Raw genomic sequence first — 22,219 nt, forward strand, 5'->3', positions numbered from 1 at the left:
ACACACCAGCACTCACAGATTAACCATCTTTCTTAGTTTATAAACTAGAACAGATAAACAGTCTTTCTTAGTTTACTGTGGGATAAACTAAGAAAGACTCTTAACAGGTAAAGGGTCTCTATTAGTTTATAATAAAGGAGATATAAACTGGGAGAATAAGAACTAATCTGTTCTTAGTTTATTCTCCCAGAATAAACTAAGAACAGATTAAGGGTATTTCTTAGTTTATCCCACAGTAAACTAAGAACAGGTAAAGGGTCTTTCTTAGTTTATAAACTAAAACAGATAAAGGGTCTTTCTTAGTTTATAAACTAGAACAGATAAACGGTCTTTCTTAGTTTACAAACTAGAACAGATAAACAGTCTTTCTTAGTTTACTGTGGGATAAACTCAGAAAGACCCTTAATAGATAAAGGGTATATCTTAGTTTATCCCATAGTAAACTAAGAACAGATAAAGGGTCTTTCATAGTTTATAAACTAGAATAGATAAACAGTCTTTCTTAGTTTACAGTGGGATAAACTAAGAAAGACTCTTAACAGGTAAAGGGTCTTTCTTAGTTTATAAACTAGAACAGATAAACAGTCTTTCTTAGTTTACTGTGGGATAAACTCAGAAAGACCCTTAATAGATAACGGGTATTTCTTAGTCTATCCCAGAGTAAACTAAGAAAGATCTTTTATCTGTGCGTGCCGGTGATTTGTTTCTTCTACAACTAAAAGTCCTGCATTCAACATTTTACTTGAGAGTAAAAGTACAAAAGTATCAGCTACAAAATATACTTAAAGTACCAAAAGTGCTTATTTCGAAAGTAGCAAAACATGGAAATACTCCAGTAAAGTACAAGTAGCTGTAAAGTGTACTTTAGTACAGAAGTTATACCTATATAATAGTTTTACTACTTTATCACAATATTATTATGGTAAAAGTACTAATACCACAGTGTAGAAATACTCTGTTACAGTTAAAAGTACTACATTCAACATTTTACTTGAGAGTAAGAGTACAAAAGAATCAGTATCTAAATTTACTTGAAGTACCAAAAGTAAAAGTACTCATCATGCAGAATATTATACTGTATATATTATATGATAATTATTGATGCATTCAGGAGCATCAATCTGAATCTGTGAAGTAACTAAAGCTGATAAATGTAGTGGAGTAAAAAGTACAATACTTACTCTGAGATGTAGAAGTAGAAGAAAATGGAAATACTCCTGTAAAGTATACAAGTAGCTGTACTGTAAGTGTACTTTAGCACCACTGTCTGTACTATATCACAGTATCCTTAAAGGTTTCTTTAACACAAACATGTGCACAGCTCACCTCTGCAGTCTACATTGTTGTACTGTAAATATTGTGTATTTATTTTTCTCTGATTTATTGAATTAAAACCGATTCTTTATCTGACTTCTGGGATTTACGTGAACTGATCCAGCCTGACTGTGTGAAAACAGCTTTAACATTTAACATTAGATGATTTATATTATAATAATGGTGATGATCAGTGTGGAGCCCCCTGGTGGAGGACAGATACAGTTAAACAGGTCTGAACTTCTGTTTAAACATTTAAATACCCTGAATGAAAAACCTGAAATCTCTTTAAATCACATCAGTGCAGTTTTACAGGTTAATCAGTGACTTTTTATTAATTCCCCCGTCTATCTACTCATCTAATTAATTTTATTTTTTTATTAACTTTCAGATTTATTTAATTATTTCTGCATTTATGTTAAATGTATTTTTTATACATAAATAAATATAATTTTATAATAAAAGAAATATATATAAATGTATATATAATATAAATATATTTAAAAGTTACTAATGATAAAAGGGAAAATTAAATAGAAGGGTAGATAGATAAATATAACAAAGATAAATAAATAAAGAAACAAATTAAAACAGAAATATCAATTTATGTAACACTATCAATTAATTAATGACGACATTTATTTGAATATTATTTTTTATACATTTAATGGCATATTTATTTATATGGACATTCATTTATTTAGTTATTAATTTCTGATTTTGGCAGGATATTATCATATCTTGCATTATTGTTCCAGTCATGCTATTATTTTTTTATTATTATTAATAATAGTAAAACATAAATATCTTCAAATGTGTTTTGGTCCACAACACAAAATAATCATGGAAAGAGAGAGAACTGGCTGATCTGTCTACTATTAATGTTTAGGTTTGAACATGAAGATAACGGTGATAAAGACTTCAGAGATTAAAACTCTCTCAGTGGTTCCTGAATATCACAACTGACCTGGAAATCTGCAGTTTGATCTCAACAAAAGTCAAACTAACAGTCAACCGATACCAAAACATCATTTTATTGGACCTTTTCTTTTTAAACATAACAGACAGAGGCCCTGTTCACACCTGGCATCAACATCTGTAGGTACAGGTGTGAAGATCTAACCATCACTGTCGAATACCAGGTGTGAACTGAGCGGTCCACTACTGGTCAGATCACCCAGGACTCATCCTAGAGCCAGGTGTGAACAGGGACAAACACATGGTTGCTCTGAGAAAGCCTTCTCTCTCTACGAGGTCAGAGGAGACTCATATTTCAATCAGACTTCTGTAGTTGTAGTCCAACAGCTCATGTTTGTAGTTTTTAGAGAGAATACTCAGATTAATGGAGTCTGAGATTATTGTTTTCAGATTTAAGACAGAAACTAAAGAATTTGGACATTTAAAAAAATTTAACAAGTTAAAATCTGGATGTTAAAGAAAATTATATCATACAGTCAAAATTCTTCGTCACGAGATGCGTGTTGATTTTAGGGATGAACCGATACCGGATCAGATATCAGGCCGATACTGACTCAAACAGCTGGATCAGGTATCTATGACGATGGGGTCGATCTATTCAATGGTTATATACTATTTACATTATATACTATAATTTGAATTCCTTTTGAAGTTTAGACCAGTTTGTTGCTGCATTAACAAGGTTCACACTGAGATTATAATTCCTGTTAATTTGGAAGATCTTTGCCAAATTTCTGATGCACAATTTGTTATTTTTATAATAAATAATTAAATAAATTCACATCTATCCAAAATCGAAACGTGACCAACCGGGCTTCTGCTGCCCGGACCCTCAGCTTCCATCCCAAGATCTCTGATCACTATAAGACGTTCCCACTCTATTTAAAATTACAATTAAGAGGAAAATAATTTAGACAAAATCTAATATTTCTGATTTATATTTTGAGATTTACCTTCTGAAGATAGAAAGTGTGAAAATGTGTTTATTAAAGTAAGTTTTTAATTAGTTTAATTTGATTAATCTCATAAGTGAATGTGTTTTCCAGTGACAGCAGGGAGAGAAAGATTTAAACAGACGAGCTAACCCCGACAGTCTGACCTCTGACCCCGGCCAGGTGAGCTCTGTGTGAGGTCCACTTCACTTCAACGTTTCATCTGAGTCATTAAAACAAGTTGTTTCAGAGTAGTTGTAGGATTTCACAGTGAATGTGAGTGAAACATTAATGTTTAATCTTTAATAATCCAGATCAATGTTATTTTCAGTTTTACTTTTCTATGATACGAATGAAGAGGAGAAAAGAGTGTTAAACGAACATTGATCATTGAACATAAAGGATTCAGATTTTAGTTTCACACGTCCGACTTTAATCTGACCAAATAAAACCTGGATGAATAAACAGTTATTAAAGAAAAACAAAATCAGGCAGAATTATAGTAGTTTTGGAGCTTTAAAATATAAAAAAAGTATGTTTGGAGGATAACAGGTGATTTCTGTTGGCACAAAGTGTTGTTGTCTTGTTTTGTGAGCAGCCTGTTGACCTCTGACCTCAGTGGTGTGTTTTAGGAGGTTAAAATCCAACATGGCGGCGGCGCTGAGTCTATTTGTGGCGGCTGCCTCTCCTCTTCATGGCGGCGGTACACTGAGGACAGAACCACTTCCCTTTGGGAGCCTCCGTCAGACCCACACAGCCGTAGTGGAACCACTCGATGGGACACTGAAAGGGTTAAAATATTATATTAATAATAATAATATTAATAATAATAAACATTCACTTATAGTACACAGGTTAACTAGGAACCTGAGAGGGGTTAAAATATTATATTAATAATAAAAAACATTCACTCATAATACACAGGTTTACTAGGACCTGAGAGGGTTAAAATATTATATTAATAAATATTACTTCATAATACACAGGTTTACTAGGACACAGAGAGGGTTAAACTATTATGTTAATATAATAAACATTTGTTCATAATACACAGGTTTACTAGGACGTCTTATTACCTACAGCAAATATTCAATAACAGTAAACATATAAACATGATACTCACATCTGTATTATCACAGCCGACCATTTCTCCATAAGACACCTGGAAGATATTAATATTATTATTAATACAACCTCTTAATCAATGAAGCAGTCTGACATCACACCAACGTCACAGTGATTGGACAGCTGTGAAGTTGGTGTCGGGACTCGTACCCGGTCACAGACGCAGTATCGGGGCTCGTAAGCGGTCACAGACGCAGTATCGGGGCTCGTACGCGGTTACAGACGCAGTTTCGGGGCTCGTACGCGGTCACAGACGCAGTATCGGGGCTCATACCCGGTTACAGATGCAGTATCGGGGCTCGTACCCGGTTACAGATGCAGTATCGGGGCTCGTACCCGGTTACAGATGCAGTATCGGGGCTCGTACCCGGTTAGAGACGCAGTATCGGGGCTCGTACCCGGTTACAGATGCAGTATCGGGGCTCGTACCCGGTTAGAGACGCAGTATCGGGTATCGGGGCTCGTACCCGGTCACAGACGCAGTATCGGGGCTCGTACCTGGTTGCAGATGCAGTATCGGGGCTCGTTGGGGTCGTAGGTCCAGTCCACTTGGCTGTTGGCCTCAGCCTCGGGCAGCGCTGAGGCCTGCTGGGAAAGCTCCTGAGCCAGCGCTGATGACGAAGAGCACGACGACAGAGAGGAAGAGGAGGACGATGAAGAGGACTGGTGGTTGGAAGACTTGATGCTGCTTCTGGAAAAACAGGAAGACGAGATGGTGAGGAACGTTTTAAATCAACACAAACACCAACGGTACAAATATCGGTCATCAGGTATCAGAGAAAAAAGTTCCTGTTATCACCAAACGTTTAGGTCTCTAAACTGAAGTTATTTCCAGACCCCGTCATGTCTCAGCTGAGTGTACAGGTGTGTGTACAGGTGTGTGTGGCTGTCTTACTTGGACTTGCGTCCTCTGGAGTCGGAGGCGGTGGTGGGGGTGAGGGTCTGGGTGAGGGTGGAGGCCAGAGCGGAGGACGAGTACCCGGTGTTGTCCCGGGACAGAGCGAACTCTCTGCTCAGCTGGAAGTCGTTGTTCTTGATGGCTTCGTAGCTCGCTTTCAGACTGGACGTCCTTCTGCCCTCCTTCATCTGGACAACACCAGAAGCATTCAACAAAACATCCAACTAACCACCCAAACCCCCAATATTCGGTTTATTTTGATAGAATGAACCAGAGGTGTGTTGTCTCCTGGTACCTGTGCGGTGGCCTGTACAGCCTGAGCAGCAGCCATGGTGATGGCGCCGGCGCCAGCCCCGGGCCCCGCCGGCAGAGAGCTCAGGTTGTAGGAGGCCAGCGGCTGAGAGGAGTTCACGCTGTACGCGTTGTTGGTGGACGAAGACGTGCTGTTGGTACGGCCGCCTGCAGGGGACACACAGTCAGTTAACACACAGTCGGTTAACACACAGTCACAGACAGACTGAGGGCTGTACAGGTGAGCGTCGTGGTTACCTGGCGTGTTCTCCTTAGAGGCGTCTGATGTGAGCGTGGACAGCAGAGCTTCAGACTTGAACTTCTTCTCTGGAACGTGTTCTGTAGTGTGGTGAGTCGGAGCGCTGTACTTCCTCTCTGTTACCACACAAACACACGTTTCATTCACAAACACGGAAAACAACCTCACACTTTGTTCATATCGTTTACAAACCAACTTCAGAACCAGAGAGAAGCTGTAAATGTAACTGATGAAAAATACTGACGATGAATCTGCATCAGTTAATGACCCTGACAGCGCTCCATCACTGATAAAGGCTGTTACAGGTCAGTCAGTACTTACTCTCGGCGGCGGTGTGAGAGTGGGCGTGATGGTTGTTGACCGGCTGAGATGGACTGTCCATCTCTAAAGATCCTGAAGAAAAGAACCAGACAGGAAATTAAAGGCTTCCTCTAACATGTCAAAAACACTGATTCAACAAGATAAAATAAATAAATCATCATCATCTTTCATGAATATAAAAAGCTGTCAGAGTGACGTACGTCTCTCCAGGATCTCAGTGATGCCGGCGTTGTCGGCCTCCAGCTCCATCTTGAACTTGGCCAGTTCCTGGTCCAGTTTACGCAGGTGACGGTCCACCTGGAGACATTATGGAATAATAGAATAAAGACCAGCAGATATCACAAGAGGGAGGTTATCCTCATCTCTTTCTTTTATCTTGATGTCATAACAACAGTGTTGAATCACTGAGTGTGTTATTAACTGAGCAGCATGTTATCAGGTTTCATTATTATGTCTTTTACTGACATCTGGAGGATGATAACGTGAACTACAGGGAAACACATAACCTGGAAATATTCAAAACTTTATTTAACTCATAAATATCTCTGTTCACTCTCTCTCTATTTAGATCCTCATCATCTACAGAAACAACACTTCTCTTTACTCACCAGGTCATAAATCTGATTGGCCAGCTGGACTTTCTCATCTGCGTCTTCCAGAGCTTTGTAATAATCCTGAAACACAGTTATTAATAATTAACACTTTGTTAACATAAGAACACAACTGTAATATCTCCAATATCACTGTAGCTTACAATATTTATTCATCTGTAATATTTTATTAGCTTTGTTTAGGGCTGCAAAGCTACTATTTTCATTATCGATTAATCTGCTGGTTATTTTCTCCATTAATCCTTTGGTATAAAATGTCCGAAAATAATGAAAATGTCCGTCCTAATGTCCCACTTTCTCACAGTCCAAGGTGATGTCTTTAGATGTCCAAATATATTCTCCTCAATATGATAGAAAACAGAGAAAAACAAAAGCAGCTAACCTCCATATTTGAGAGGCCGAAAACAGCATTTTCAAAATTACTTTAACGTCAAATCGATGATCAAAATAGTTGTCAATTATTTTTCTGTCAATCGACTATTTAATTAGTAGACTAATCGTAGTTCTGTTGTGTGATTAATGATGAATGACCACCTTTATTTGGTACAGTTGTTATTAAAAACATTAAATCAATGGTAAAGTGTGGTATCAGACATGTCTCTGACCTTCTTGATGACCTCCATCTGCTCTTCTCTCCACTCTGGTTTGTTCTTCTTGGCGTTGACGAAGAACTCGATCACCTTCTGCTCCAGCTGATCCGTGGCGTCTGAACAAACAAACACAAACACTCTCAGTGAGGAATTAAAAACAAAAAACCTATTAACTAACACAGACACATACTTATATTCGGTTCACTTCATGTTCTGGACTGTTGGTCGGACTAAATAAGACATTTACTTTAGTCAACTCTGACAAACTGAGATGGATATATTTTATAAGATAAGATATTCCTTTATTAGTCCTGCAGTGGGGACATTTGCAGTGTACAGCAGCAAAAGGGATAGTGCAAAAAACAAGATGCATCAGCTAACAGTAAAAAAGAGCTAAACAAAGTGTAACAAAATATGAACCATTTAAATAGAAGGAAGTATAAAAATAGGAGCAGTATATACAGTATTGACAATAAACAGACTATTAACAAAATTGCACAAGTGGAAAATGATATTGCACAGTGAGAATGAATGAATGAATGAAATTCCACCTGAAAATATCAGGTTATTGTCATGTTTTTATTGAGAGTGCATTAATATTAGTCAGAAAAATACACCACAGATTTGATCCAATACCGATACCAGTATCAGAAATGCGTCCAATATGCCACATTATAGAAGGTACTCATATAATAATCTCCATTCACTCTGTTATAAAGTAGAACCGGACAAAAAGGGTGATGTTCAGTAAATAAATGTTCCCGTTATAACTGACTCCAGGTTGTTAGCCGGCTCCACTAACAGACATGCTAACAGTAAATAAGTAAAGAATTGGTATTGTGATTAAGTTATAAGTAATGAATTGGTATTCTGGATTGATACAAAATGTATATCAGTAATTCATTTATATTTCTGTATGACACAGATTAAAGGTAATAATTATAGTTAGAATAATTATAAATAATAATTATAGCTAGACAAATTTAGGAAAATGTAATTAGAGTATATGTATGGCTCAATAAGGAAGGTGTTTAATAATTAATAATTGACTTATGGAGAAGGGGTGGGATTAAATACGTTTATACTTCTTCTCACTCCTTTTCCAATATGTAAATCAAGGCATCAAGTGTTTGACAATTTATTTTTCTTATGCTTTTCATTGTATGTTAATACTACTTGTTTCTGACTGTCCACTTGTTGGTATGATCGTTCTTTTTCTTTATTTTTTGTATTCTACATGTCCGAAATATAATTTGGAAATGAAATGAACAGACATGCTAACTACAGTCTGAAGGTAAATAATGTTGTTTTAATTAAACGTTACGGAGCTGTTAGCCGGCTCCACTAACAGACATGCTCACTAAGACCAAGAAAGTGGATCATATCAGTCCAGTTCTGAGGTCTCTACACTGGCTCCCTGTCTCTCAGAGAACTAATTTCAAAATACTGCTGCTGGTTTACGAAGCACTAAATGGTTTAGGGCCAAAATACATTTCTGATCTTCTGCTATGTTATGAACCATCCAGACCTCTCAGGTCATCTGGATCAGGTCTGCTTAGTGTCTTAGTGTAGTGACTAAACATGCAGAAGCAGAGTTCAGTTTTTATGCACCAAATATCTGGAACAAGCTCCCAGAAACCTGCAGGACCAACTCCAACTCTGAGTTCTTTTAAATCAAAGCTTAAAACTTTCCTGTTTGCTGCTGCCTTTTATTAAACCAGATAATGATCTTATACTGCCCTACAGCTTTTACTCTTGTGTGATATACTCTATTTAAGCTTCTATCCTTGCTTTAAGCTTGTTTTTATTTTTCTAATATTCCATGTTTTAATGTTTTTATAACTATTTTAATTATGCCTTAATGTTCTTTGTCGCAATGTTCTTGAATGTTTATGTAAAGCACTTTGAATTGCCCTGTTGCTGAAATGTGCTAAACAAATAAAGCTGCTTTGCCTTGAAGGTAAATAATGTTGTTTCAATTAAACGTTACGGGGCTGTTAGCCGGCTCCACTAACAGACATGCTCACTACAGTCTGAAGGTAAATAATGTTTCTAATTGAGAGTTGTGGAGCTGTTGTCGGTGTTAAACCGGGCGTTCCCGGTCATTGTGAGTGTGTGAACACCGGTGAGATGTGCCGTTACCCGGCGGTGCAGTACGTACTCTGAACCTGCAGGTCCATCTCCCTCATTTCCGTGAACCTGTCGCGCAGGTCCAGGGGAAGCTGCTCGATCACTGCCAGGAGGAGGAGAAGAGGCAGTTAGCTGCTAGCAGGCTAGGCTAATGGCTAAGCTAACGGCTAGGCTAACGGCTAGGCTACCGGCCGGAGCCGCCCGCACCGACACAACACACACATTTAATGCACAAAACACGACAATAAAGCCGCCGTGGCTTCGCTACGGCCCCATACTCACTCTCCAGGTAATCCTCCAGGTACAACATGGCTGCAGATTTAACGTTTTTAGCGATTTATGGAACCGTTTTCTTCTTCCAATATGGCGCCTCCAGCCGCGGTCTCGCTCACAAAACAATACAGAAAGAAATCGAGGTCAGAGATGGTGACGCAAGCGGCTGCCGGTGTTCTGATTGGTTGAAACCTACCCAGGCGTTGGTTTACGCATAAAGTCTATGGGTTTACGTTCTCAGAACAGAGGCCTTATGGGAGTTGTAGTTCAATACACGCCTAGCTGGTTTCTTTTGTAAAAAAAAAATACCCCCAAACCCCAAAATATTTAATTTGAATGATTTATTTATTTTATTGTGACCTTTGTTCGGATCAAACATTAGTCACCTTGTTGAAGATATAAAGAAAAAATGTGCATTAAAGACTGTAAATTAAAATCTAAAAATGTGCATTCGAGACGTTAAATAATGATCCAAAAATGTGCATTAAAGACTATACATTATAAATCTAAAAATGTGCATTAAAGACTGTACATTATAATCTAAAAATGTGCAGAAATGTGCATTAGAGACTGTAAATTATAATCTAAAAATGTGCATTAAAGACTGTACATAATAATCTAAAAACGTGCAAAAATGTGCATTAGAGACTGTAAATATAATTTAAAAATGTCCATTAAAGACTGTAAATCAAAATCTAAATATGTGCATTAAAGACTGCAAATTGTAATCTAAAAATTTGCAAAAATGTGCATTATAATTATAATATCAAGAATTATAATTATTAAAGTAAACAATGTAGTCTGAAGTTATTTTCTTCATCCAGAATGATAGAATTCATAGAATTTCTTTTAAAGTCAGTTTACTTGTAAACATTTAATGTTTAACTGCAGATCTGCTGCCTTTCTACAGAAATATCAGATTTTTCCTCCACAGAAATCTATCTATCCCTCCATCCATTGATCATGTAGTTTATGTACTATATATCATGTAGTCTATTGACTACATGATATAGTACTACATGAGCTAGTCAAGATGAGGAGCACCTTCAGCCAGACTCATCCCCCCTCGGCACAACACAAAGCGCCTGGGTCAGTCCTTCATGCTGGTAGCCATCAGGCTCCACAACCAAGGCTGACCCCCATATGAGAACTATGAGGACTTTAAGAAGTTTAAACATGCACTATCTGCCTTTAAACATGCACTATCTACCTTTAAACATGCACTATCTACCTTTAAACATGCACCATCTACCTTTAAACATGCACTATCTGCCTTTAAACATGCACTATCTACCTTTTAACATACACTATCTGCAACCATCTTGGACTCTAACCACTGGCGCACTTTACACTTACTTTACACTATACATCCTATATACCACTTTATAGACTGCACATATGCACATTCACCCATTCCCCTCTGTATCTTTTATATCTCTATTATTGTTTTTATATTTTTTGTATACCTTTACCTCTCTTGTGTTTCACTCTGTTTGCTGATGTTGCTGCTTTGACACCTGAATTTCCCTCCGGGGATTAATAAAGGTTCATCTTATCTTATCCTATCTTATCTTATCTTATCTTATATATTAAACTACACTGTAAACAATTGCGGTTAATTTACAGCAGGATTTCAACAGTACTAACCCGTTATTGCTAAAAACAGTGCTTTACTGTTAATACAAAAGAAAACCTGTTAAATTACACTCATAGGCCGTTTTTTTTTTTTTTTTTTAAAGATTTTTTTTGACAGTGATAGTGGTGAAAGAGAGGGGATGACATGCAGAAAGGACCACAGGTTGGATCCGAACCCCAGGCCGCTGCAGCAAGGACTCAGCCTTTTGATACATGGGGCGCCCGCCTTACCAGGTGAGCTACCGTGGCGCCCCTATAGGCCGTTTTTTAACTGAACTATAATGCATTCTTAAAAAACAGCACTTTACTGCTGATCAACTGTCTAAAGTATCATCAGTAACAGTTTCATGCAGTATTTCTTGAATTCTGGGAGCTGATCTGCTCATGTGAGGCTTGTACATTGTACATGATTGGAAAATCAGTGAATTAGCTCTGTTCTTCACTCACATGTTGTTCTGGTTTGCATTCTGTGCTTGCAGCCAGCTAGAGACAGACATTTTGGGAAAAGTGTCAACAAATCTATTGTAGCCTTTTCCCTAACGAGTGCCTTTAATTGTATTTAGTGTGACTATTCCTATGTCTGTAACCTGCTAAGTCTATTCATATAGGCAAAAAATAATGTTTATTAAAATGTATGTAAAAAATACAACCTAAATAGTGCATTAAAACAAATCAGTAAGATAATGTAAAAAAGAGGTGAAAAAACAGCTATATAATGTATCTTTAAACAGTAAATTAACTGTAAAATACTGTGAAATTAATAAAAAAAAAAAAAAAAACAGTTCAAACTGTATTTTTCATTAACAGTACAAAGCTGTAAATTTCAGCGACAGTATAATAATGTTAATTTTACAGTAACATAAAGGTAACCCTGCTGCCAGTTCTTTACTGTTATTTTACTGGGAAATTGTTAACAGTGTATCTTGTCTATCTTCAACATGTTTCCGGCCTCCTCTGTTTCTGTGTTTCCACCAGCAGAGGCCTCTCTCTCTCTCCCTCCCTGCAGCTTCATCCTCTCCAGCCCAACACAACACAGCCCTCCTCTCTGAGCCTGTTGGCCTGCTGACCCCGGTGCTCTGCGGCTGGAGGCGGACACATTCCTCTGTCCTCCCCCAGGACTCCTGCTCCTGACTGACTGACGGCGGGAGGAGGGAGGAGGGAGGAGGCTGCTGCTGTACGCATTTAATTAGTGAGGAAGAAGACGAAGAAGAGGCGTCAGGACGGACACCGCCCCCCCTCCTCCACCCTCCTCCAGGCTGCTGCAGCTCCGGCTCTCTGCAGACTTCAGCTCGACAGCTCGGAGCTTTAACGCAGCGGTGGAACGTTTACGCGTAAAAGTGACATTCTGGAACGTGTCGGAGAGGATTTAACGCACACTGGCGGATGTTTGTGGAGTCAAATGTGTCTTTTTTCCAGCGTTGGAGTTCCGGTGTGAAGTTTTTGGATCACATCTGTAATAGAAAGGTGTTTTTAAACTGCCGTTGTCTCTGGTTCAGTGAGTGATGAGTGATTTGGAGACGTCAGCTCCGCACACTCCATCACCCCGCCGGGGCTGAGCTGAGAGCTGAAGGGAAAGTAAGAAACCACCTGTTGTGGAAGTTTCCCGGAGCTTTTCACGGAGAAAGCCGAGCTGCTGGAACGGGACCTGCCGGACAGAACCGAGTGGGAGACGCGCGAGTAGGAGGAGGAATGCGGGTTTTACGCACGGAGCAGACGCGGTTTCTGAGAAGAGGCGACTCTCTAATGAGTGATAATCTGCACAGTCGCGTCTCCGGGCTCCGTGTTGTTGTGTGTTTGCAGTGAGAGAGAGCATGTTGCCATGGTGTCCCGGGCTCAGATGAGCAGCACGGAGGAGCTCCGGTCGGGATGGCTCGGGAGGACGCGGTGAGGTGTCTGCGATGTCTGCTGTACGCGCTCAACCTGCTGTTCTGGGTGAGATATACTGACCTGATACAGCATGCTATTAACCTGATTGGAGATGTGATGTATACAAGACCTTATTCTGATGCACGTTATTTACCTGACTGCATGTTTTTTTCCAGATATTTTACATTTTTTGTCTTTATTTCAAAATGACAGTTTTTTTTTTTAAATTACATGTTTCATTTGTGATTTATATGTAAATGGTCTTAGATTTACAGTATTTTTTGTAATCACAATCGTAATTATCAGAATTTAAGCTTTTGTTGATCATTTATTAAAGATAATTATTCTGTTTTTTAGAGTTTATGACTCTATTTTAACAATTAATTTATGTTAGAAGAAAAGGATTGCATGGAATTCTAAAAATATTTCTTGTAAAAATACAGATTTTTTTGCAAAACTTCTGAGTTAATGTAAATTTGGGCTTTTGCAACGTAAAATTACATGTTTCATTTGTGATTTATATGTAAATGGTCTTAGATTTACGGTGTATGACTATTCTAACAATAAATATATGTTAAAAGTAAAATATTTCTTGTAAAATTAAAGTAATAAAGGCTAATTATATAAATATAATTACTGTTGTTTTTTTTTTTACAGTTTATTTATGTTAATTAACGGACAGTATTTTCCGTTTTTTAACAGACATTTTCTGGCGCCCCTGCTGCCGGAAAATGTCTGTTATTTTACACTTTTCTTTTTTTTACAGTGTATACAAGACCTTATTCTGATGCACGTAATTAACCTGACTGCATGTGATGTATACAAGACCTTATTCTGATGCATGTTATTAACCTGACTGCATGTGATGTATACAAGACCTTATTCTGATGCATGTAGTAGAACAGGTAAATCTCACTAATACGTTTATCAGCATTTCCCATGTTGGTTATTTGGCTCCACATGTGTCTTTAGATGAAATCATCACATCAGGATATCAGTATGTGATTTTCAGACACATTTCACAAGTGATGAATTCACTTTTATGCACAATATGGTTTAGTAAATGGAACTGATTCAAACATATAGAGACGAGATAAAACCATATATTTATTACGAGTTTTGGATTTCACATGTGAAATGTGAGACATCACATCACAAAACGTTTCATATAGTTTCACAATGATGTGTTTGATGAATAAAGTTGCACTAAAAACTGAGGATGAGACCAACTAATAGTCAATCGATCAATCAGACTACAACATCCTGATCCTCCCCTTCAGTTTACAGTTAAAGTTTCACTAAAAGTTCATGTTTGTGGTAAAGTAGACCTCCATCCGTCCATCTGTCCGTCTGCCCGCCCGTCCGTCCGTCCTTCCGTCCGTCCCTCTGAGGACATGCTTGACATTCTCAGATGTTATGTGTAGGCAGCAGAAACTGATCCATGTGTGTTTATTTGTGTTTGTGCGTCCAGCTGATGTCAGCATGTGTGCTGGGAGTGGCAGCCTGGATCAGAGACCATCTGAACACCGTACTGACCCTGACGGCTCACACCAGGTGAGTCCTACACAAATCAGGGTCCAAGTATCAGACCGGGGTCCAGGTATCAGACTGGGGTCCTGGTATCAGACCAGTGTCCAGGTATCAGACCGGGGTCCAGGTATCAGACCGGGGTCCAGGTATCAGACCGGGGTCCAGGTATCAGACCAGAGTCCAGGTAACAGACCAGAGTCCAGGTATCCGTGTCTATGGAGTTAACGTTAACGTTACACAATACATCAGCTAATCTGATCCCAGATGTGATGCTAACGGCTAGCCCCGCTCTGTGACCAACATACAGTATAACGTACGGGTGATCTCATATTGTCCTCTGTTTGGTTGTTGAGGTAGTTAGTCATCGCGGTGCTTGTCTTATCGGGTAAATGATGTTCCCTCATTTTGGCAGCAGGCTAGCTGTGACCTGGAGGTATGACATCACTTGGAACAAAGGATTTCATTGGTTAAATTATAATTCTGCAGATGAAAATCCACTGAAATCGAGGTCCGTCTGAATAATTTTTGCAAGTGTGCGAGCATTCAGAAGAACCCCCAACATCTGGTTTTATACACACCTGTGCAAATTTTTTGGACAAAATTCTGTGCTTGTTATGAAACGGCTTTAAATTACAGATATTCTTTGTTTAAGCCAGCCAGGATGCTGCAGATGTTAAAGTGAAAGTTAAAGTTCTCGTCCATGTTGGAGGAGCTGCTGGTTGGGAGGTAAATAAATCCAAAATAAATGAACCGTCTGTGTGTCTTTAGGTTGGAGGAAGCAGCCGTCCTCACGTATTCTCCGGCTGTTCACCCCGTCATCATCGCCGTGTGTTGTTTCCTCATCATCGTGGCCATGGTGGGATACTGTGGCACGCTCAGGTGTGACCTGCTGCTGCTGTCCTGGGTACGTCCTCGCCTTATTTTATTATTATTTATCAACTGAAAGATAATATTCACTTTCAGAATCACTTTAGTCGAGAACATGCCAAACATCAGCATGTAACACCTGGTGTAACACCTGTAACACCTGGTGTAAACCTGTTCACCCGTAACACCTGGTGTAAACCTGTTCACCCGTAACACCTGGTGTAAACCTGTTCACCCGTAACACCTGGTGTAACACCTGTTCACCCGTAACACCTGGTGTAAACCTGTTCACCTGCAACACCTGGTGTAAACCTGTTCACCTGTAACACCTGGTGTAACACCTGTTCATCTGTAACACCTGGTGTAAACCTGTTCACCCGTAACACCTGGTGTAAACATGTTCACCTGTAACACCTGGTGTAACACCTGTTCACCTGTAACACCTGGTGTAAACCTGTTCACCTGTAACACCTGGTGTAACATCTGTTCACCTGTAACACCTGGTGTAACACCTGGTGTAAACCTTTTCACCTGTAACACCGGTTGTAAACCTGTTCACCTGTAACACCGGGTGTAAACCTGTAGTAACACCTGGTGTAACACCTGGTGTAACACCTGTTGTAACACCTGGTGTAACACCTGGTGTAACACCTGGTGTAACACCTGTTTACCTGTAACACCTGGTGTAAACCTGTTCACCTGTAGCACCTGGTGTAACACCTGGTGTAAACCTGTTCACCTGTAACACCTGGCTCCTGATTAATAACACGCCAAACATCAGCTGCAGCTGAACCAGATCTACCTGCCGAATGAATCCTCCTGTGAACAGAGGTCAGTCTGTATAAGGGGGTCCGGTCTGTGATCCAGATCACCTGTCTGCTGTCACCTGAGGGGGCGGGGGCCAAGTCTCAGGTGTCCCTATTGTCCCCCCAGAGGACAGATAAGATTGTCCCTGAAACAGGAGACGCTGGGACTCAGAGAGCAGCTGCTGAATGGACGATCAGAGGGAATGATGGGAAACCTGCAGAGACAGGAAGCGCACCCCCGACACACCTGGGGGATGACATCACAATAGATCCACCTGATCCTGAACACACACAGTAACAGCTGAGCAGACTGAAGCTACCAAAATAATAAATGAAACACATTGAATGGAGCCGTTCTGCGCAATGAGTACTTTAATACTTTTAATAAATACAGTTTGGTGTTAGTTTGTTTTGAACAGCGTCAGAATGAAAGTGTTTGTGATGTTTCCGTGCAGCAGATCCGAGGTCTGTTATTTCTGTCCGTCTGTAATTGAGGTCGATTATAAATAAAGACACCGATCTGCTCCGACTAAACTGAAACCTGCCTCCACTCCTCCTATTTTATACACAGATTCTGACCTCTGACCTTTGACCCTGCTGAATATTCTTCAACAGATTTAAACCTCTGACAGTTTTACAGAGTTTTTACTTTCTCACCTGCAGCTTTCACTGATATGGAAGACAGAACCTGTCAAAATCTAAAATAAATGAATAAATATATCATTAAATAATATTAAAGATAAATGTAGCCATTAATTAATTTATCAAATGTGACATAAATTGATTTTTTTTATTATTTATTTCTGTATTTTTTTTTTTATTATTTATTTATTTAGCATTCATTTTTATTTATGACACATGTTGAGTGACAGCCCCCTCATTTGCATAATGAGGCAAAAATGCATAAAGAAATGTGTAAAGAAAAGAATACAGAAATACATTTGGAAAATAAGTTTGGGGACATAAATAAGGGGTGAAATGCAAAGGGAAAATTTTGCATAAATAAATAAATGCATAAATAAATATATACATTACAAAATAAATATAAAACAAATAAATAAATAAATGCAAACATTAATAAATAAATTTAAAAATGAAATATGAAATACACTGGTTGATGTTTAAAGTTTGTTCATATTGAACGTGTCGCGTGTCCAAATGGCTAATATAAAGTTTCTGTGTTTGTCAGTATTTCTGCAGCCTGCTGGTGATCTTCTGTGTGGAGTTGGCCAGCGCTGTTTGGACCTACGATGAGGTGACAAAACACTACAACTCATATAATGTATTATATATAATAAACACCAAATATTATATATAATACACCAAATAATATAATTATAAACACCAAAGATTTACATATGGTGAGCATGACATGATTCATTGATTAGACCCACTAATCATACTACTATTAATTTATTCTCACAACAGTAATATTTAGTGAATATTTTATAAATATTTAGTGAATATTTTATAAATATTTAGTGAATATTTTATAAATATTTAGTGAATATTTGGTGAGTATTTAGTTAATATTTATCAATATTTAATGAATATTTTATCAATATTTAATTCATGTTTAATGGATATTTAGTGGATATTTTATCAATATTTAGTGAATATTTTATCAATATTTAATACATATTAAGTGAATATTTAGTGATTATTTTATCAATATTTAGTGAATATTTTATAAATATTTAGGGAATATTGAGTTAATATTCAGTGAATATTTTATAAATATTAAGTGACTATTGAGTTAATATTCAGCGAATACTTGGTGAATATTTAATAAATATTTAATATATATTTAGTGAATATTTAATGAATATTTAGTGAATATTTGATGACTATTTAATGAATATTTAATACATATTCAGTGAATATGTGACCCACCTCTGGAGGTGTGAAACAGACCAATCAGAGAGGAGGTAGTGAGCAGCTGCAGTGTTCAGTTTCCAACACGTCTCACTTCTAATAATAACCAGAAATGTCAGATATGAACGGCTTGCTGCTGCTGCTCTCAGATCAGATCCTGTTACACCAAAACACACCAAAACACAACTAGTACACAACTAATACCAAAAAAACTACAATGCTAATACACAACGGCTCGCTGCTGCTGCTCTCAGATCAGATCCTGTTACACCAAAACACTGACCCTACTACTAATACACACAACTACTAGTACATAACTACTAGTACGCTACTACTATACACAACTACTACACTACTAGTACACTATTAATACACAACTAGTACACAACGGCTCGCTGCTGCTGCTCTCAGATCTGATCCTGTTACACCAAAACACACCAAAACACTGACCATGCTACTAATACACACAACTACTAGTACACAACTACTAGTACACTACTAGTACACAACTAATACACAACTACTAATACACAACTACTAGTACACTACTAGTACACCACTACTAGTACACTACTAATATACAACTACTAGTACACAACTAATACACAACTACTAGTACACAACTAATACACAACTACTAGTACACGACTAATACACAACTACTAGTACACAACTACTACACAACTACTAGTTAACAACTAATACACAACTACTAGTACATAACTAATACACAACTACTAGTACACTACTAATACACAACTACTAGTACACAACTAATACAAGAAGAAGCAGAAGAAGAAGAAGAAAAAGAAGAAGAAGAAGAAGAAGAAGAAGCAGCAGCTGTAACAACTGTAACAGATGTTCAGTCTTCATCATGAAGACAAACATCAGTTTATCAGATCAGAGCAGCTGTGTGTGTTTCTACCTGCAGGCTGACATCACTGTCTCATCTGGCTGCAGGGGGTTGTGGGCATTGTAGTCAGTGTTATCAGCAGAGAGCTGTCTCACCTGGCTGCAGGGGGTTGTGGGTATTGTAGTCAGTGTTATCAGCAGAGCAAAGGGCTGACACCTGGCTGCAGGAGGCTTATCTGTATGGGGGAGGAGGGTCACCTGTTGTCTTTGTAGATCTAATGATGATATGTGTGTGTGTGTGTGTGTGTGTGTGTGTGCGTGTGCGTGCGTGCATCCAGCCCTCCGTGCAGCGCTCTGACATGATCAGTCTGAAGTCTCGGATGCCGAGCTACGGCCTGCAGCGCTACCAGTGGCTCACACACACCTGGGACAGCTTCCAGACAGAGGTCAGAGGTCACACACACACACACACACTGAGGTCATGTGACCTGCGTGCTGACAAGTGTGTGTGTGTGTGTGTTTACCTGTGCTCAGTTTAAATGCTGCGGGGTGATCTACTTCACTGATTGGCTGGAGATGACAGAAATGGAGTGGCCACCTGACTCCTGCTGCTCCAGTCAGTATCCAGGATGTGCTCGCCACGCCCACTACCACGACCTCAGCGACCTGCACCAAGAGGTGAGACGCTGCCGCCGACTCAGAGGTGCTTCTGTCCAATCACAGAATCGAACAACGGTTTATTTTTTTAAATTTTTTTTTCAATCGCTGTTAAACTTTCTGTAAATGAAATTCATAATTTCCTGCAAATGTTTCACAATGAAAGCCTGCCAGTTGAAGATGGGATTATGCTCTTTGAAGGCTCTTAATGTGAAAAATCTGAGCAGGAAGTCTTTAAATTGAACATGTCTCTGGTTGTGTTTCAGGGTTGTGGTCCAAAGATCTACAGTTTCATTCGAGGGACGAAGCAGCTGCAGGCGTTGCGTTTCCTGGGCGTGTCCATCGGCGTGGCTCAGATCCTGGCCATGGCGCTCACCCTCACACTGCTCTGGGCGCTTTATTACGGGAGGAAGTCTCCAGAGCTGGACTCCACGGCGCCGCCGCCGACGGACGACTCCACCCCCCTCACAGTGACACATGGACCCTCAGCTGAGGCTTCACCGTCAGGCTGCAACCACACGATGACCGCCGCCGCTGCCGCCTCCAAGCCGAGTGAACTCCAGATTGAGATGGAATGTTTGTCGTAGCAGCCTGAACACAACTGAGGGAAATCAAAGTATAAACTCTTATTTTAGTAGATTTATTCATCGTTTCTATCAGTAAGAATAACATCTCACTAAGTTATTATCTGAGACCACGATGACGACTGCAGAGATCTTCACAGGTCCACTCGGTTCCTGGTTAGACTCATGAGAAGGCGTATAAACAGAACGAGATTACACTGACGTTCTGCGTGTCATGAGGACGCATTTTAAGCTTTTCACGTGTCAATTGTACACCACACAACAAAACTACGATAATGATCGCGGTTATGTTTAGGAAACAATACTGCGTAGATAGGTTTAGGGAAAACATCATGGTTGGGCTTAAAATAAGTACGTAAACCAAGTAAAATACGTACAGAAACAACGTACCATTGGTATGGAAAACACATAAAAATCGTCACTAACGTAACTTAAGATAAGTATATAAACTAAGTAAAATACGTACGGAAACAACGTACCACTAGTACGGAAAACACGTCAAAATCATCAGTAAAGACACGTCAGAAACGTCACTAACGTAACTTAAAATAAGTAGGTAAACTAAGTAAAATACGTAAGGAAACAACGTAACAGAATTACGGAATACACGTCACAAACGTCACTAAAAAAACATGTCACAAACTGACGTAAACTAATGTAACTTAAAATAAGTAGTTAAACTAAGTAAAATCCGTATGGAAACAACAAAACATCAGTATTCCCTTAAACACGTCACAAACGTAACTAATGTAACTTAAAACATCCCTAAAAAACACGTTACAAGCGTCACTGACGTTACTTAAAATAAGTACGTAAAAAAAGTAAAATATGTACGGAAAACACGTCACAAACGACAATAAAAAAACACATCACAAACATAAACTAATAAAACTTCCAAAACCAAACAGCGGCCTCCTGGTTAAAGTCCTGTGTTTTTTGGACCCCGTCCACCACACCTCAGCAGTCTCTCTGTCTCTTTTCATTCAACGTCACTAGCTCTGAGCGTAGCATAGTCACATGGTCAGTACAGGATACACGGCGTACAAATGACACGCCAAGAGCAAGAACAGCGTTTTTATCGCTCGCTAAATGCCTTGCGCGCTATCGTTCATACTCCTTTTCCTGCGACCGGGCTGATCTCAGATATGAACTCAATGAGTGAAATTGTTATTACTGATAGAAATGATGAACTAAACTACCAAAATATGAGCAGAGTTGTATGAAACCGGAGTTCTGATGAAGAGGAACTGTAAAAGGAAACCTGGATTCTGGTACTTTCTTTGGTACTTTGTGGTTTTTCACTGGATTAGAACATGAACTGAAGCATTGATGGAGACCGCCGTTCTTCTATCTGGTCTTTCACCACTGAAAAGGCAGAATAAACATTGACTGAATCAAAACTGTCTTTCTGAACTTTAAAGAACTAAAGTGAGTTGTTTCCGTCAGTTGTTGAGTCGTGTCAGGAGCCACTGGAAGATAAACTCACATGTTTATCAGAGTGTCATATTGTATCTGAGAAAATGTGCATGGTGTTGAATATTTAATATTTGTCTCACAGTTATTGAAACGTTTGATCATTTTCTCACTGCAATAAAAACTGAACATTAAGCCAGGTCGTTTGATTTAGTTACCAGACTGTCTGCCGATCAGCCGGGTGGAGTCACTTCTATAAACATAGCGATATGGCTGGATGAGGCTTATTTCAATAAATAATATAATAACCATCATTTATAAATGGTAAATTAATAGTTATTTTACTGTTAACAAACAATGAAATGATAATTAATAATGTTTACAAATTATTAGTAATGCTATAATTTATGTT

General features: G+C 38.8%; 2 protein-coding genes across 2 annotated transcripts; one reads left to right on the plus strand and one right to left on the minus strand.

Annotated features, from left to right (window-relative positions):
• Positions 1-2,332: 2,332 nt before the first annotated feature.
• Positions 2,333-9,891, minus strand: ing3 (inhibitor of growth family, member 3). Its single transcript, XM_037761019.1, has 12 exons — positions 9,732-9,891; positions 9,481-9,552; positions 7,335-7,435; positions 6,727-6,792; positions 6,319-6,415; positions 6,119-6,190; positions 5,797-5,913; positions 5,543-5,706; positions 5,245-5,435; positions 4,848-5,040; positions 4,348-4,386; positions 2,333-4,007 (listed from the first exon to the last, which is right to left on the minus strand). The coding sequence occupies exons 1-12, from the start codon at positions 9,757-9,759 to the stop codon at positions 3,891-3,893; spliced, it is 1,257 nt and encodes a 418-aa protein (XP_037616947.1). The 5' UTR covers positions 9,760-9,891; the 3' UTR covers positions 2,333-3,890.
• A 2,401-nt stretch (positions 9,892-12,292) lies between these two features.
• tspan12 (tetraspanin 12) lies at positions 12,293-22,002 on the plus strand. The gene is made up of 7 exons (XM_037761021.1): positions 12,293-13,289; positions 14,695-14,777; positions 15,522-15,657; positions 17,616-17,681; positions 19,492-19,599; positions 19,688-19,831; positions 20,077-22,002. Exons 1-7 carry the CDS (start codon positions 13,224-13,226, stop codon positions 20,395-20,397), a joined length of 924 nt encoding a protein of 307 aa, XP_037616949.1. The 5' UTR covers positions 12,293-13,223; the 3' UTR covers positions 20,398-22,002.
• The last annotated feature ends 217 nt before the right edge of the window (positions 22,003-22,219 follow it).

Source organism: Sebastes umbrosus, chromosome 23 (assembly GCF_015220745.1).
Source record: "Sebastes umbrosus isolate fSebUmb1 chromosome 23, fSebUmb1.pri, whole genome shotgun sequence".
NCBI classification, from domain to species: Eukaryota; Metazoa; Chordata; class Actinopteri; order Perciformes; family Sebastidae; genus Sebastes; species Sebastes umbrosus.